Source organism: Plutella xylostella, chromosome 17 (genome assembly GCF_932276165.1).
Source record: "Plutella xylostella chromosome 17, ilPluXylo3.1, whole genome shotgun sequence".
Classification (NCBI taxonomy): domain Eukaryota; kingdom Metazoa; phylum Arthropoda; class Insecta; order Lepidoptera; family Plutellidae; genus Plutella; species Plutella xylostella.
The window spans coordinates 4886596-4905360 of NC_063997.1; the positions used below are offsets into that span (position 1 = coordinate 4886596).

Consider the following 18765-nt stretch of genomic DNA (forward strand, 5'->3'; position numbering starts at 1 on the left):
TACAAATTTATAGTTATATTAATCAACAACAAGTTATCTATAAAATTAATTATTATAACTTTTTACCGACAAAAACATGAAAACTGCGATAAAAATACATTTAATGTACTTAAAAGTAGGTAAACATAGAGGTATTACGATGTACTTGGTGGTTTGGATCCATGAATTCATTGAGAGGATGGGATCCTCTGAAAATTTGCATAAGGCTTACTTTTTGTATGGTATGTTGTATGAATAATATCTTGTAATATCCAAAGGAGGAATGCTTTCATATGTATTTTTGTGTATAACGTAAACAAATAAACATACGCCATTTTGTAAGTAAATGTAAGACTCTAAATTAAAAACGAAGTATTAGGTAGTATAGCTTAGTTATACATACTTAGGCACTCTTTAATAAAATTTACAATAAATGTAGGGAATATTTACCTACCACTAAACTTTTTTCAGATAAGTATACAATACTGTAGGTATGTTTGAAATACTGACCTATATTATTTGGCTGTTACTTATTTTAATGCACTTTGTGACAACTAAATTGTGTGACACAGAAATCTAAAATTATTATTACTCGCCTTTGGAATTCGCAATTTGGAAACTGAAAAGCTTAAGAAGTATCCCTTTTGCATTCATAACAATGAGAGAATGCTTATCAACTATAGAATATAGTCTATTCTTGAAACTTGAATTATAGTCTATTCTTATAGTAAAAAAATATAAGTTCCATAAATATCGATTCGATAAAAAAATCTTCTCTTCCCATGACAATGTGACGCTTAGTAAATTATGTGGTAATTGTATATTTTTGTACTTAATGTAGTGAATGTGTTGATGCTGGATGCCCGTACGGCGCGGGCGCCGACTCTATGTGATCAGCGAAACTGTAGAGCTTCGTATGTCTCTGATGTAGCAAAATAATACCTTTGTAATAAAAATATTTATAAAATTTTCACCAGTGTTTTACTTTTCTTAAGAGTATATTTAATTGTAACACTCCTAGGTGTTGCTGTGAAATTTGTTCTCGCACACATAGGTATTATTACAAGACAGCGACAGCAGGCACACACTTCCTCGGATGTCCTTAATATTAATAAAATATCTATTAACTAAAGTAACTAATTAACAGTAAATATAAGTAAGTCCAATGTATCATACATAATTATAAATATCACACTATTATAGCACCATAATTATAATAAATTTTCTCTCGTTTGCTCTACATTTATAGTACTACTACTCGAAAACAGATGGCGCTGTTTGTTTTAAAACATGCTCTACATTTTTAGTACCACTACTCATCAATAGATGGCGCTGTTCAGTAAAAATATCAACATAATATTTCTTTTACTTTTTACGTTCTTTCACTTCTTCCTCGCTCGATGAAGATTCATTCTCGTGACTGTTGAAGAAGTCCGAAGGGTATTTAACTATGGACGGCCTGTGTGTGAGACTGGCGCGCCTAATGGCGTCCGCCACCAGTCGATCCGATATGCCTATGTTAATGTTTGCCAGCGGCGATGGGGGTTGCAGCTGCTGGCTGTTCATGGACCGTCTCAGGAGGTCTTCAGGGAGCGGCGACACTGGGTCAGGGAAACCTGGAAGAGATTTTTTATAAACTCATTTTGATACCTTCTATTAAATAGTTAGTTAAGAACTTATTATTGTCGCCTGATGTTTACATTAGGTTCGAGATTTTATTTTCATTTGATTGAAAAGTAAACGAATTATACGTAGTTATTTGTATATAGGTAATTAGTTTGAAATAAGAAGCAATAAAAATTTAATAATTACCTTGACCAGCAAAAGCGAGACGACACCATTAAAACAAACACACAAAAACCAAAACACCACATAAATAAAACAAATTAATCAACTGAGCACGGACCAAATAAAAAACAAATAAAACAGACATAAAATATTCATTCAATATTTACACAAAGAACAAAGTGGAACATATAAATCTTAAAAAGTATTATTAGGTTACCTATCTAGAAGAGTGTACCTAAGCTTATTTTCATCCTAAATATAAACACAAAAATGCTTTCCGTTCATCAAAACTTAAATGATTACGTATTTTCTTAATCTAGGTACTTTATCAATTTGTGAATTTTCTATTACCTATGATTACAAAAATATTATCACAATTTCCTTTAAAATTAAATAATTTTAATCGAATACATGGTATAAAAATGTGGATATTTTTTCTTGGAATGTATTTGAAGTAAGGATTATGAGTTTTAATTTAATTAAAGCATAAATTAAATAAATAATTAATCAATTACTTGAGATTCAAAACGTTGTACCTCAATCTGGGTCTTTGACTAGTCAATGGCTCTACTTAGGTATATCGTTTACTTAGGTTTACAAAGCATACCTAATGCCAAACAATCACTCTGGATTGGTTTAATAATTAATATCGTGGTTTAAAAGCAGTTTTTTTACAAATTGTTATTACTTTTGAGTATTATTGCATACACTCATTATAATAAAAAAAACATATTCTCATTATCATTATGGATTCTAAATTAGAATTTAGAAGTTTAAAAAAGGCATAGCATAAAACAAAGGACTAGATATAGACAAATTACATTTTGCAGTAAAGCGACGGAAAAATTAACTGAACCATTAAAAATTTAAAAGCCTTAATTGGCATGCTCAATAAAACTTTCGTATTTAGTATCTATGGTTAAATTATCGTTATAAGGTGACAGTGAAGTCGCCGTCATTTTGTTCAGCGATCGGCGGCGGGGTCTGCGGGGTCTGCGGCGACAGCGGGGGCTGCGGGGGCGGGGGGTCCCCGGGGCTGGGCATCTTCAGCATCAGCGGCTCGCCGACCTCTGGACGACACAACACATACATACATACAATACCAATACACATCACATACAGAGGCACTACAGCACATTGTACTTACATTTATAATTTCTACATGCTTTTACAGGACTATATATCAATTTTAATTCTAGGTACTTCAGATGCGTGTGATAGTGTGAGGTCATTATCGGCTGTGCTAGGCCTTCAGGTAGTAGTATGATAGAAAGATAGATAGTAGAAGTAGATGTTAGAAGAAAATATGACATGCCTATGTTCACATGACTGCTAACAGGCTAACAGCATAGATCTATATTCTATACATTTAATTTTATTAGTCTAGCTCATAACTGAACAAAATTGTGACCAAGTTGCTTTGTGTTAGTATTAGTATTATGTAGTGTATGTATTATTAGGTATAGGTATGGCTATAGAAATGTGTAGTTGTGGAGACTAGGAGAGGTCGATCATGTTGTTTTAACGATAAGAAAGAGCAGGAGAGTTATCAATCTTCATCACAATATCTAACTAGACATTTTGAGCATTAATGTTTCACAATAAAACAGTCTTACCTATCAATATTTCCAAGCCTCTTTAGTAAAATACATAATATTTAAATTCTAAACATGACAAATAACTCTGAACGTTCTCCAATTTATGCAACTTTGAAACAAATATAGCAGACTAGCTGTTCCCGCGCGCTTCGCTTCGCCTTAAAAAGTTTTCCCGTGGGAATTCCGGGATAAAAAGTAGCCTATGTTCTTTCCCAGGGTCTAGCTAGACCGTATGTATACCAAATTTTAGTCAAATCCGTTCAGTAGTTTTGGCGTGAAAGAGTAACAGACAGACAGACAGACAGACACAGTTACTTTCGCATTTATAATATTAGTTAGGATTTGCTATACAAATAAGTAGTCCTTGGGGGTAGAGCAATATCTTGTGTCATTATTTATTAAGAGGGAAAACATAATGATAACCAACAATTTATGAGCATTTTCACCCTAAACATGAGGTAGCAGACTCGATCAGTCTCCATCTCAAGGTGCTTCGAGTAATTAACTAAAACGAGTGCGTTCACATTTAAAGGTAATTAAAAACTGAAAAGGAAGCGCTCTGAAAACACTACACTGACATTAACTTCAAAAGCAAACCAATTGGAATGATTCAATACTGAAATATGGAATGTTTTGCTGCAGAAAATATGTTTGTGCTTAGTTATACTGAAGACATAGTGAAGACTTATTTGAAATCTCATCATTAGAGTAGCATTTCCGGTGTTCGCTGCCATTTCATTGCCAAGGAGGGGATTGAAAAGGCGAGTCCATAATTTGAATAAATTGAAAAAATGGCACATCCTGCACTTTGACTTTGGTATCAATTATTGTATGGACAATAAGCTTTGTGTGTCAAGGGGTGCCTTTCTAAATATTTATTTTATTCTAGAGGAGAGGGTACGTAAAAATCATTTTTATTTTAAATCATCTTAATTAGTATTAGGTTCATTGGCCCTGTCTGAAAATGAAGAAAAATTACTGAAAATATCATCACTGTATCACACTGTTGGTTATTATGTGCTCGGTAGTTACTTGATGTAAGTGCATTTGTTCTTCACACCTTCAATTAGCATTTTCCTTCAAGGATCTATATAAAATAGATCATTAATGCTCATAGAAAAGATTGGAGCAGTAAAAGTACCTGAGTATGTCATTAGTTTTTTTACAGGTAATCTACAATAGATCATCAGGCTAAAGATAGTTCAACTATAGATATTGCCTACTTAATACATTATGTATAGTCACACAATCTACAAGTTACACATTAAGCATAACAAACCATGTTCTGCAGTTAGTATACAATATAATATCTGCATGCGAAGTGTTATGTGTATAGAGTCTTTGGTATACGTATTAGTAAAAGGATTGCAATGCAAATAGATGAGCTGAAGTACTTAATAATAATGGTTCCTACAGTATTGGTAATGTCGTTGCCAGTGTGACTGAACCATGTACAATCGCAGTCAGAGACAGGTCATAAATTATATCAATTATATTTTATTTGTTTCTGGAGGAAACATGTGTCAATATTTATTAGCCTGAGCACAATTAGTGCCGCACTCTCAGCATTCAATAAAACTAACATTATCTGAGCGTGCAATATGGACGCGGCGAGGGTCTACTGACCCCAGATAAAGAAATTGCACTAATTTGATCAAGAGCGGCAGTCATGAACACATCCTACTATTATATTAACAACATAAATAACTTCGGACCGACCTAAATATACAATCTATTGTGGTAAGATTCGGTGCTATCTCGATTAGAGCTGATTAGATACGAATTGTCACGATAACACGCACATGACAGTTAGACACAAAGAAGCGGTAAGCCGTGGTTACAGACAGTAGGAGGAGGCAGGCTACAGGGCGGGCAGGACTCACCTAGCGAGCGGCGGTCGGCCTGGCTGCCGTAGAACTCGTCCAGCTCCTTGGCGGAGCAGAGCGGCGTGTCCACCTGCGCCGTCTCCTCGAACCGGGAGTAGTCCACCTCGTAGCCCTGCCTCTCGCGGTTGTACGACACGAGCGACACGAAGCGGTGCCCCCACATGAGCTCGCTGGTGGTGTAGCTGGAGCGCGCCTGCGTGGTCTGCCCCGTCGACTCGATGGTGCCCTCCAGGATCACCACGATCTCGAACCGCTCCTGCAGGATGTCCGCGGCCGACACTCCGTAGAACGGGCTCTCGGCATTGATCCGGTGCACCATCGTGATGGGCCAGATGAAGAACAGGTTGCTGTCGCAGCCGTCGGCGTGCAGCTCCAGCTCGGTCTGGTAGTGCGCCAGCTGCTCGCCCTCCTTGGTGGTGCGCGAGCGGATGAGCTGCGCGCGCACGCTGGCGCCGATGATGTGCGACTTGCGCAGGTCGCCCACGCGGAACATGAGGCACAGCTCGCCGTCGCGCTGGCAGATCACCGCGTACTTCGAGAACAGGAGCGTCTGAGTTCTGTGCTTCGGCCTCGTCATTTTCGCAAACACTATGCCCACCATGAAAGCTTGAATCATCACCCCCACAATACTTTGGAAACACATAATGAATATCGCCTCCGGACACTCCTCGGTGGTGGTCCGGGCGCCGTAGCCGATCGTGTGCTGCGTCTCTATGCTGAACAGGAAGCACGACGTGAAGCCGAATATGTTGAAGACGCAGGGCTTCCAGTTGTTGGCCTCCTGCAGCGGCGGCAGGTGCTCCTCCTCCAGGTCGCCGTGCGTGAAGGAGATCAGCCACCAGATGAGGCCAAAGCCGAGCCAGGAGAGGATGAAGGAGAGCGTGAACACGAGCAGCGTCCAGCGCCACTGCGCGTCCACCAGCGTGGTGAACATGTCCTGCAGGAAGCGCAGGCGCCGCTGCGAGATGCGCGACTTGAGGATGTTGCACTCGCCATTCTTGAGGATGGCGCGCCGCCGCGTGCGCCGCGTCACGCCGTGCCGGTGCGAGCGGCTCCTGCAACCAACCACACACTCATTACCGCCGGACCGAGTCTAATACATCACACATGTATCCCGCAGCAGTGCGACATTCGTCTCGTTCACATCGCAGATATGACACGTCTGCGCAGACCTTCACTATTGTTAATACCGATAATGTGCACTTGACACTTTCCATTGAAACAAATGAGCGTATGAATCGAGAAGCACACAACATAGATAATGGACAAGGACAGTTTACAGTGTGGGGGACGGCACAGGCTCGCACCTCTTGGAGGCGGTGGGGTAGTAGACGCCGGGCGACAGGGAGCCGCTGTTGGGCACCACCTTCACTTTGTGCCAGTAGTCTGACGGCAGCAGCTGCTGCGTGGGGCTGGCGGGCGACTCCGGGTCCGCCATGTCTGCTCGCGGCTCTCTCCGCGCGCTCTCTGCGCCACCATCCCCCGCGCCTGCTGAAGCCATGCGCCCGGTAATGTCGCCGTCACGACGCGCGAGTCATGCCCTCCCCGCCCCGCCCCGCGCCGCCCGCACCCGCCGCGCACCCGCCGCTAATTGTATCGCCAGATTCACTCACAATTATCAGCTAAGGAAAACAAATTTCAGTTAGTGCCTGCCTTCAGTCGTTACGAATAGTTACGATACAGGGTGTTTCAAACTATATGATTCAAACGGGCGATTGAGTCAGTATGTACTTAGACTTTTATGTTCAATTTTATTTGCAATTGTTTTATTTATTGAATAACATCGTCTGCTCAGTCAGTGAGTTTTCTCACAGGTTGATCGTAAAACAGAGTAACATACAATGTTAGGTCTATGTTAGGTAATCTATTGTGTCAAATTACCGACGTGTTCTCTTAATCAATGGAACGTGACGATATGCACTGGACAGGAATAGACCACATGCTATAGATAGTACATACTTCCTACTATACAAATACTGACAAAAGCGCTATATTAAAACTAAAAAGGAGACATTACTTTAAATATTTGTTCGATGATTCAAATGACTGATGGAGACATATCATACAACTACACTGTCGCTTCAAGTCTGCGTGGGTCGGAGCCCGAAATGTAACCTATCCAAAAATAAATAGACTATGGAGAATCATAACTTATCACAGATTCACAGTTGCAATGGAAAATGTATAATTAAATGTATAGGTAGAGAACAGAGGCGCCTTTCTCTATTAGGTAGACCAGTACCACCCTGATAGCACTCATTAGTGTATTCCTCAAAGTATCCACTAATTTCAGCTTCAAGTTGTCCACCTCTGTAATTCAGAAACTTATTTTACGGAACAGCCATTATATCAATTTCAAGATGGCGTAATTTCAGGTCGTCTCATTTACCTGCGTTAGTTCTCGTTTGCTAAATTTAAATTTCCTGGCAAATACTAATTGCTTGGTCTCGATCGATCGTTTTCCATTACAGTGGCATTCCTTTTCAGAGGTATTTTTCAGATCCTTTTAACTATGTAGCATTCGTGGGAAATGATCAGGTTTTTATACTAGACTACTTTTTTAAGCATGATCGACATGTGCATGTGTGAAACCTATTAAACGCTTTAAATTTCAGTGCTAAGTAGTTATCGTTAATACAAATTCTAGCTATTCCAATCAATGTTGTAAAAGTACCTACGTCTAAATAATTGTTAGTATACTTAAGTAAATGTTGACAATTTTAAAGCTCATCTAATAATAAAATCACGCCAATTTAATAGATGTCACATAAATGTTTTATTATTTTGCGATTTGGCGCCGTATCGTTTATTCGGTTATCACGACAAATCTACTCGCATAGTATATTTTGTTTACTTGGGCGATACTGTCACAGAAAATAATATTTATAGTCGTGACACGGAGTGTTTGGACTGACTTAGCGTTAATTAGGTCCATTGAGTTAGACTTCTTGCTGGAGGTATATATTCCTACGTCATATTGCAATGGGATCAAGGACCCTGGTTAGCCAGTTTTCCTTCCAGTGGAAGAGCTGTCATCCTGTATGGTCAGAAAAGTCAGTCAGTTTTATACCTTCGGTGAGGAGCGGTGGTAGCTCAGTCGGGTAAGCGCCCGCTTCTCACGCCAGAGATGCGGGTTCCATCCCGGCGCTGACATGTACCAATGAGTTCTTTTAACTTAAGTATACCATCGCTCTTACGGTGAAGGAAAACATCGTGGAGGCCATCAAGGAAAACCTGCATATCTATATAGATCTAGCACATCTAGATATGTGAACCCACCAACCCGCAGTGGACCAGCGTGGTGGGAAATGGTCCAAGCTTAGGAAGGTAGTTTAGACCTTGGGGATATGCACAAAGGTTCCATTCGAGAGAGCCATGTGCAGGTACTTACACCTCTATAGAAAATAGAATAGAATATACCTTTGGTAGGTATATGGTAAGTATATAGAAACCCTTAAAAGATTACATAATATAAATGTGAAAGCAGGAAGAAAATTCAATAATTGACTAATATAATATGTAAAGTGCACCGAGATAATTTCAAATGGTGTAAATCTTAAATGTTAAACTTATTTATCCATTTTAATTACGCTTGACAAATATTATTAACTATCTCTACTAATTTTGTAATCGCATAAGTAATTCTTACTGTCAATACAATTTCCTTGTTGCTATAAATCCAAGATTTGCTGTTGAAATCACTCGATTCTTGCTGGGAATCCCTAATGAAAAGTGTTATTTGGGTATAGTTTGTGCAGGGGCTTTCTCCGGTTGTACGGATAATTACTAAGTTTCTAGCAAAGGGTATGCCAACCACGGCCATCATCCCATTAGTATTATTAGTTAAGCAGCATAATATCTGTACTGCCCCTCGTACCTTTCCATCTGCACTCTCAAAGAATTACTTCCGTCAGCAAGAATACCTATATTGTTGTTAAATGGTTGTGTTGTGTATGTGTGCTACCTTTAGCGGATTGACCAGCCTACACCTGCCTATCCTGGTTATTATGGGTATAACCTATAACCCTTCAGTCTTGGAAAAGACCCATGGCCTGTGGATTATTTTATGGGCTGAATCTTTACTTTTGTATATGCCAATAGCATCATATAGCAAAGCAGCGTACGTAAGCCATTATTGCCCCCTAGTCTGTATACGCACCTAGTGTTAAGTCTGTAACACAATAATGACACACTCATGTTGAAGTGAGCGCGTGTCAGGCACTTGTTCAGCGGCTAGATTGAGTCAAGTGACCTGGCAGAGGGCACGGGCACCCTCCGCTCCGGAGTAATCGCACCGTCACCTGTGTATGTACTTACTACGAGTATGTGGATATATCTCATCAGGCGGTCATGTAAAACTATTATTATTATACATTTAGAGATAGCTATACTGCTTAAATTTTCAGTGAATTTCAGGGTTCACGTAATCTGCATTGCTGGTTTCAAGCCTTTGTATTCATAACATTATATGCGAAAATTTTAAGTTATCCAGTGCAGTATGATTGGTAACAACGTATTCAGATTTAAATTTGATTACTTAGCTAACGAAAATAGATGCGCAAGTCCCCAATACAGGGTTTGTTTATTTTTTTTAATGAATTTGAAATACATTTTTTTTAAATTACTTATGACTTATGAGACAAACTATGAAAAACATGCTATTCCCTACATTATGTATCAGGTTGTTGGAATTGGTATTTAAATTTAGCTGACCTGCCTTTGGGAAGCCAACTGACAAAATTTCACTAGAACCTATAAAACAAGGATTCCAAGGTCCTAGCCGTCTCGTGTCGTCAATGGCTTAACACGTTTACAGGCTCATAAGACATTAATCCGCACTGTTTGTTCGTTACAGTTTTTTCCAGGTTTATCAATAATCCATCTGCTACGTCATGCACTCTTCATTTCTCCTACGCTCAATGCCACGTGTTTACGCGTATCGTCTAGGAAGCTACACTTTTGCTTCACGACATAAGATATTTAATGCATCCAGAATACCAACAGCGCGTCGATATCCTAAAGCTACTAAGTGCCTTAGATAGTAAGCAGGTACATCAATTTTCAGTATATATCTATAAGTACCTACATAGCAACTATAGTTATTAATCTCTGACAAAGGTTCTTTGAAAAGTGTAACCAACATTCCTATTGAGGCCGAAATTCGGTTCTGACCCAACAATACTACTTATACAGAGATACGAGGTGATTAATCAAGATAATCCCACTGTTTGCTCCGCACTCGCTCTACAGTTGTGAAGATTACAGCTGTATCAGTCACCATCAATGTGTTTGAACCTTCAAAGTATGCTGTATAGATTTTGATGAACCAGCAAAATATTCTATACTTTTACAATAATTGTTGTTATACTTCAGTAAGCATCCACGTCACGACAGAAGAAGACGGTAGTTTCATTACGAACCATCAGCCCCTCTACTCTTGAAAGGCAATGGTATTGCTAGTTTTGCCTTGTCAACATTAAAATACTTCTCTTCAAAAGTGTTACAAAGACAAAAAATACTTATATAATCACCTAGGTGATGCCTATTTTAAGATCCCAGAAACAAGAATATAATGCATACAATTTTGTAGTTATTTTACAAAAACGCCAAAAAAGTCTTTTCCAACCAAAATCTAAAATTAATTCTTCATTCTGGGTACTTGGTTCTTAGTGCTCGGTTGACAGACGCAAAACATTGCCTTTCAAGACTGCACTCTCAAAGAATTACTTCCGTCAGCAAGAATAATATACAATGTTACTTTTACGAGTCTGAAAAGTTTTGATAGGAACGAATTTTTGTTAATTCGATGTATTTAAATAAGTATCTTGTAAGTAGAAATATCTAGAAACCTCATCATAAGAATCTACAGAATGTTGTTTCGATGGTAATAATAGTACCTACGCCGAAAGGGAGAGACTCTGTACATCATTCTGAAAACCTTGTGTACCTAAAAATCCTAATGCTAACTAATAGTAACTGTGTCTGTCTGTCTGTCTGTCTGCCTGTCTGTTACTTTTTTGTATTGATTTGAATGAAATTTGGTATACATACATACGGTCTAGACCCTGGGAAAGAACATAGGCTACTTTTTATCCCGGAATTCCAACGGGAAAACTTTTTAAGGCGAAGCGAAGGGCGCGAGAACAGCTAGTAAATTCATAAAAGTCTAACAAACCCTGTTATATGGAGATGTAACCTGTTTTAGACGTAGGTTAAAAAAAATGCTATTTGTTTTATAAACCATTTTACTGTAGACTTCATTATTGATAGTTTCGTACCTCTTTCTAGTTTCATGATGGGTAAGCTTCATGGGGTACGTTCACATAACACCACACGTCTCGGCAATATCACATTTATAGCACTTTCTTACATTTTTAATTAATTATTGATGCATTATTATGATTACGGTTTCTTAAAACACTATTAACACACACGTAAATAATGAAAAAATATATCTGTACAATTGTTTAGATTATTAATGAAATACTTAAATGAAAATATTTTATGCTAACACGTAACGTCTAAACTTAAGAACTTTAAGACAAAACTATCGGATAGGTTATATTAAAAATACCTAATGTACTGCATTTTATCTGTGTGTATATTATTGATTAGATAGGTACTGCCTATAGATAAAATAAAGTGTACGCTAAAATAAATATAGCTGAATAATACCAATTCTTCAAGGGAAAGGTGAATCATATTCATATCTACGTACAAAAATAATTAAATAATTAACCTACCTTATTTTGTCTACGGCGATGCGACTCGCGACATACTTAGGTATTAATTCGAGAAAATCAAACATTCTTCATATTGATAAGTCACGTGACCAACAAAGTTTCTATGGATAAGGTTTTTTTATCGGGAATTGTCAAAACTTGTAGAACAAAAGTTGTTCAGCATGGCCCCCTGAGTCACCCTCTTTCGGCTTAGTATAAGTACCCTTTTTGTAACTGTCACACTTTTTTGAAACTTTCTGTATAAACTGACAGACAGTACACACAAATACTTTTTTTCCTTCAATCTACCTTAAAACCACAGAATTACCTGCAAGTATCATTCCTATGTATCGTGAACTGTCCAATCGAGCTGCTATACGTCGGCACTCTATGCAGACTGCACGACGTGTGGTTCCGAGGCGGCCGGAGCAGCCCGCTGCCGCTCAGCATCGGGGACTCCACCACGGAGCTCTCGAAGGCGCTGGTCTCGTCAGTCTCCTCATCGGCCCCCGGGTTGTAGAAGATCTTGCCGGAGGACAAAAGGGGTCTATTCTTGGCGTCCCCGTTCTGCCCCTCCTCGCGAATCTTCATCTCGTAAGTGCCTTCCCCCTTCATTTGTGGTGGTGGGAGGTTTTTATTGTGGTAGAGCGGTGTTTTGGAGTGGATGTGAAGTTGTGAGCATTTTGTAGAGTTGATCTGAAATTTAAAAATTAAAGTAAGTTGTTATTTAAGTAAGTTTAGTATTAATTACCTTTAGCCCCTGTTCCACAATGTCTGGTTAGTCGCTACCTGTCGGATAAAATACATGCTGTCACTGTCTAAAAAATAATAACAGAAAGTGACAGCATGTATTTTATCCGTCAGGTAGCCACTAACCAGACATTGTGGAACAGACCCTTAGTATTAATGAATGGTGCAATTAAATATGGTTGCGTTTGACATAAAATGAATTTTGCTCTACATCATAATATTTTGTTACAATTCAACCAGATTGATCCTATTAAGGTGATGCTCTTATATGGGCAATTGGGTATCTTGGTTGAGCTTATATACATAGTAAATATGAGTTATAATAAAATAAAGATCATATCATTATAATTTTATTTCATGAGGTGTTCGGGTTATATTTTTGTTACAGCGCCATCTAGTGTCGAGTAGCAAAAGCTATGTAATGTATTTAATGTAGAGCAAAACTTTTGCTTTTTTATCAAAGTTATTTCAGGAAAAAAAATATACAAAAATATTCCATGATACATTTATTTGATGGATATCTTAAAAAATATATTAATCTCTGAATAAGTGTAGATCTACGATTGTATATTTTTATCTATATGTACTAAACTGAAAACTATGTTAGGAGTCCTCCTTCTAAACTAACTAGAAACGTAACCATTTTCACAAACATTTCATAGCAACAATTGCCATTACGTACCTAATGCTCGCCAATTTTACAATAAACCGTTTTTTTTTAAGTAAACCTCGTCATATGCGCTTTCCGTTTTTTATTGGCCTTGTCCTCAAGATAAGTCCCATACTTCACACTGTTAACGTGTGGACAGGTGCGGATGTGCAAATGTGGACTCGAGTTTATCTCGTAGTTTAAATAGACAATGATGCTTCCTTCAGCGTTGTTTATGACTGCAAAGCGTGTGGGATGGTTGTCTACTTACTGCATATTTGATTGGGATATAGCCATCTCTAACACTTTGTCTTAAAAGAGGACCTACGTAAAGGCTTTGAAATATAGGTACTTACCTCCTATACCTACTTCTATTCTTGCGTTTGAACTAAATTCACGTTTCAGGAATTACATATTTCCATATCCATAAAAACATAATTAGTGTGGCGTAAAACGTGCGTAAAACAAAAGAAACTGTAGTGAATAGAAATGTATTTTTATTTTAGAAGTAAGTTAATACATGGTTAATAATTTGTCAAAAAGGCGCTAATTAATCAGTTCCAGGTATACTTATGTATTTAAGACCAGAGTGGTAGAACCGGCAGTTCTCATGAAGGCCAATATCAATTACTAGCACCGCTTGGTAATTAATTATGAATGAGATACCGGCAACACTATATCGAGGGGTATTAATGAAATAGGGTACTATTGGCAGCTACAGTGATAGCTTAAATGTGGACTTAAGTAAGTTTAAATATCGGGCTAAACGTTTTTGTTCATTTCACACTTAAGAAAACAAGTTTACCGGAACATTGGTATGGAATTTAAGTTACAGTTTAAAATCAAGATTTGGCAGATTTATATACGAAAACTTGAAAATGGCATGTGTTTAGTAAGTATAAGTATTCCTTCCTTTTATAACAATTATATGGCCCGATTTCACAATGGCACAATAAGACCATTCCGAGAATAAGTCGTCTATTAACTCGAGAATAAGCTATATACGATACATATCTGTAGTATCACAGTTGAAAACTATCAGCACAGCGGAGTCACCGTAAAACATTACTTTTATGTACTTAAGTACATTATGTGGTTATTAGTAAATTAATGTACTACTTAGTGCTAACTTGTACTATTTTTTACGCAGCCATAAATTAAAAACCATATTTTTTATCACACAGATCTCCCAAATATCATACACAATATTCAATTCTAAACAAACGAACAGCCTCTCGACTTGTCATTATGAATCATGTGTGTGCGGACACCAGGAAATCATGATTTAAAACAAAAGTACTGATAGACAATGTGACCGCTGACTGCATATTACAGCCATGGTCAGTGTCGCACTCACAGCGCAGGTACCAGGAGAGCTGAGATATGAGGATGTATTAGTGATTCCTACTTTTAATCAGTACCTACATACTACATAGCATACTTAAACGGTATATATACATAATAGGTACTTGTATTAAAGGTACTTCTATAATATATATATTTTTTATTTAAAGAAATATGATATCTAACCAATAAGTAAAACCTACGCAGGATACAGTAATAGATTTATATTTGTTTAAGTTCAGCATAATGAGATCATTGTGTTCTAAAACCCGAAGCCTGTCCGACTAGATTTTCAAAGTTCAAAGTTTCGCAAGAGCACGTGTTAAGCGAACTTATTTACAATCAATGCACTTATGACTGGAATAATGAAATGTGTACGGTGATATTAAATGCATACAATTTATATGCTACTAGGTACATATATAACCTTATTTTATATAGACAGTTTTGTTGTTTTATTTTAATGAAGTGATCCCTCCATAATATAAAATCATCGTAGAAACAAGTGAAACAAAACGCGAAATACGTACGCGAACTGTGAAACTGAGTTATACACGTCTGCCTTTTTCCACAATCTCATCATTTCTTCCTTGAATAGCCGTATTAACGCTCATGCATTGATTCCGTGTCCCCAAGAGGGTGCCAACCGGAAGGTCTAAATTCGGCAGCCGGTGCTGCTCCTGTCACCGGGTCCATGCGACCTTGGTCCGCTTGACAATTGTCGACTGGCACAGATTTGATTGCTGCTAAATGCCGTCGATGTGCGCGCGCGCACGGCATCGTCGCTGGTCACGCACCTGCTGTGGTATTGTAGGTCTAGAGTCTAGCCCCATCAGAACCTAAGCACGAAGCACTAAATTTGTTTCGCAGAAAATAAACTTCAAAACTAAAAATATACTGGGCGTTGCAAAAGCCTAAAGAGGGTGACTCAAGGGGTCACTCTGGACAACTTCAGTTCTACAACTTTTGGAAATTCGCGAAAAAACAATATTTGGCAGCAAAATAAAATCTACCTTAATTTTGTTCTTGCTTGGGTGTAGGTATCGGCATTAAATATTTCACATGGTGCGATATCTTTACAATCCGCCTGTCAAATGTGGAGATAATGCCGCCAACCCTTCAGTCTTAAGTTGCAGTGTATATAGGCACTGTTACGGGGTTTGTTTTTGTGTTTGTATAGACACGGATCCCTGAAATACGCTAGCCTTTAATTCATTTAAAGGGCATTCACATTGCAGCTAGGTAAGTACAACACGGCATATAAGACAAATTACTCTACACTGTGACTCAACCAATTAAATTTCACACAACTCTATGACACTTCACCTTCTTGAGATGCTGGTAGATGGTCTGGGGAGTGTAGTCCTTATTACTTCTAGCGTTAAGGAACAAAATATCCGTTTATTCAATAACCCATGCGTGCGTGACCTAATATTTGTATTCTAATTAGTTACTAAGGTGCAAAGATTAGATACCTACCTAAAATTAACTACAAAAATGAAGCATGAACTTGAATAATAAATATTATCCCGTACTTAATTCCCGGTGAAATCGCGCGGAAAGATTATCTTCGTTGTGTGACAGATACCATCGAGGAATACGGCAGAGGAAAATATATAAGAGCGTTCAAGAAGCTTTTCCATAGAAAGTCCTATCAAGTATAAACAAATCAAAACTTTCTACCGATTTTTTTTTTTTTAAATCTAACTACTGATTAAATAGGTAGGAATTAAACTAAAAGCTCTTAAGTAGATAACTGAGGTAGGTATGTACATAAATATTATGATGATTTGAATACCTCGATGTTGTCAATTGTAACACCTGAGTGTAAGGTACCAGCAATTAATCAGTATTCTCTAGGTTTGCTTGAATTCAATATTATGTACATAATAGAGCCAAGAAAACCTGAGTAAATAGACCATAGACAAGGCTAAGGCAATAACACTAACGGCCAGATAGTATTATGCTAAAGTGTAGCAGTGATATATAAGACATATGTTATCTGGGGGCAAACTAAACTTTACAGTCATTTTTTTGAAAAGAGCCCACCCTGAAAAAAGTTTATTATTTAAATTTTACAATCGTAATTATTCAATTTCCTATTTATGCTTCACTATTAGTTTATAAGTAAGTATCTCATGAAAAAAGTTATAAGGCCAACGCCAACGACCAATCATTTGAATTCCATCAGTTAAGTAACTAGAACTTGGCATACTAGGTCAGTACTCATATCCTAGTAGATACTTCTTAATCAATAAAACTGCCTGTAAACCCGTAGGTGCATGTAAAGTAACTCTACCTGCCTACTGCAGCGCCGACCACAGATCTTAGATAAATAACTATTATGTCATTACTGTGTCTGCTTACCACGTGTCGCTAAACACTAGATAGGTACTTAAGTTGGTGCTTAAATCCAATTGAAAATGTTACATTTTATTTCGTCTCGGTTACACAATGTATGGCGAGATTTGACTAAGGTAGAGCTGGCTATATCTCAGGAAAGGTGAGGCAAAAATACAAGCATGTTAATGAGTTTTCAACACGTATGTGATTCTATAAGTTGATAAGTTATATGCAGTGCATTTCTGCAAATTAAATTTATAAATAACATTGAATTCCCTACCTGAAAAGAAATCACTGTAACTTACCTCATTCATAAACAGCTACAACGCATACTTCGAACCAACATTACAACGCAGCATTTCAATAAACAGAAGAAAACCACAGCAACTTTTGGAACAATCTCATTTCCATTTTCGAACGCAACGGAAGTTCCAGCCGTTCGGTTTTCAAACGCTCGGGCGTGCGTCGGCTGTTTCCGGTTTGGTTCGGCGTGCGCGCGCGCCGCCTCGGAGCCGCGGACTGGCCGCACAGACCTCTGCCAATTGTACACCGCGATTATTTGTTAACTAGTCTCATGTGCGGAATAACTGTCCATATTTGCAGGTCAGATAAGATTTGATGTGTCCGCTTCATGTTTTCTTGACCATCTGTACCGTTGGGAAAATTCTTGCTGGTAGAGTGGTGTGTATGTATACGGACCTCTGTATATGCCTCCCCTGACGTTCATGGTCTCTACATGAGTAACTCCTATGGCATCGGAATGGTAAATGGTCCTTCCATTTTTCAGATTAAGTTTTTACTGTGTCATGGCCGATTAAAATATTGTAACGATGCTGCATTCGTTGCAATATTTTATTCAGCCATCACACAATAAAAACTGTGTGTGCTTTATAGTCGAATAGCATTTCCATAGTTTGGAATATTTCCTCCTAGATATACTCTACAAGACCTAGTGGCCTTGTAGAGTAGATTCTCTAGTGACCTCTTGGGTTCTTTAGTGTCCTCCTATGTACTCTTATCCTATCTACTCTACAAGACCTAGAATAGGGAGGGCATCTACATCTATAGAGGTCCGTATACACACCATTGACTCTACCAGCAAGGATTTTCCCAACGGTACAGTTTTTTGTTTAGGAATGCAGAAATTTCGTCAGCGTTACAACAAAAAAATCAGTTACTTACGCAAGTATACTTCATTACGTCAGGTAGGATAATTGTTATTGTCACAAACTGTATCAGTGTTTAACCGCAACAAAATAAGATCTATTATTTCATGACTCTTAATTCGTTTCAGAGGTCCAAAGGGTTACACTAGCTTGAAATAAATAACTTATTAACGTGACCTGTCATGCAATCTGTGCAGCGATCAAGGATTCGATACTATTTTCGAATCTACACAAACATATGGAAAAACAAATGTCACTTTTGGAACAATACAATACAATACAATACAAAACACTTTATTTGCACCAAGAACAAAAATTACAAAAAAAAAACAAAAGGCGGCCTTATTGCTTACAGCAATCTCTACCAGACAACCTTTGGATGGAAGAGAGTAAGTCTATATGATTGTGAGGTAGTTGTGGTGCAAGTATATATATATGGAACTGACAAATTTGCCTTACATCTTGACAGTGACAGTTGACGATACTGTTCTTTTTCCATATGTTTGTGTAGATTCGAAAATAGTATCGAATCCTGTGATC

At 38.0% G+C, this 18765-nt stretch overlaps 1 protein-coding gene across 6 annotated transcripts; it reads right to left on the bottom strand.

Moving 5' to 3' along the window:
• Positions 1-221: 221 nt before the first annotated feature.
• LOC105384494 (G protein-activated inward rectifier potassium channel 3) lies at positions 222-17545 on the bottom strand. Of its 6 annotated transcripts, none has more exons than XM_038108801.2 (4): positions 17365-17530; positions 12302-12669; positions 5249-6306; positions 222-1595 (listed from the first exon to the last, which is right to left on the bottom strand). In XM_038108801.2, the coding sequence occupies exons 1-4, from the start codon at positions 17371-17373 to the stop codon at positions 1345-1347; spliced, it is 1686 nt and encodes a 561-aa protein (XP_037964729.2). In that variant the 5' UTR covers positions 17374-17530; the 3' UTR covers positions 222-1344. The 6 variants fall into 6 exon arrangements, with proteins under 6 accessions (XP_037964729.2, XP_037964730.2, XP_037964731.2 ...); XM_038108802.2 differs by lacking the exons at positions 12302-12669; positions 17365-17530 and adding exons at positions 6532-6873; positions 11530-11795; XM_038108803.2 differs by lacking the exons at positions 12302-12669; positions 17365-17530 and adding exons at positions 6559-6873; positions 11530-11793.
• Between the last annotated feature and the right edge of the window lie 1220 nt (positions 17546-18765).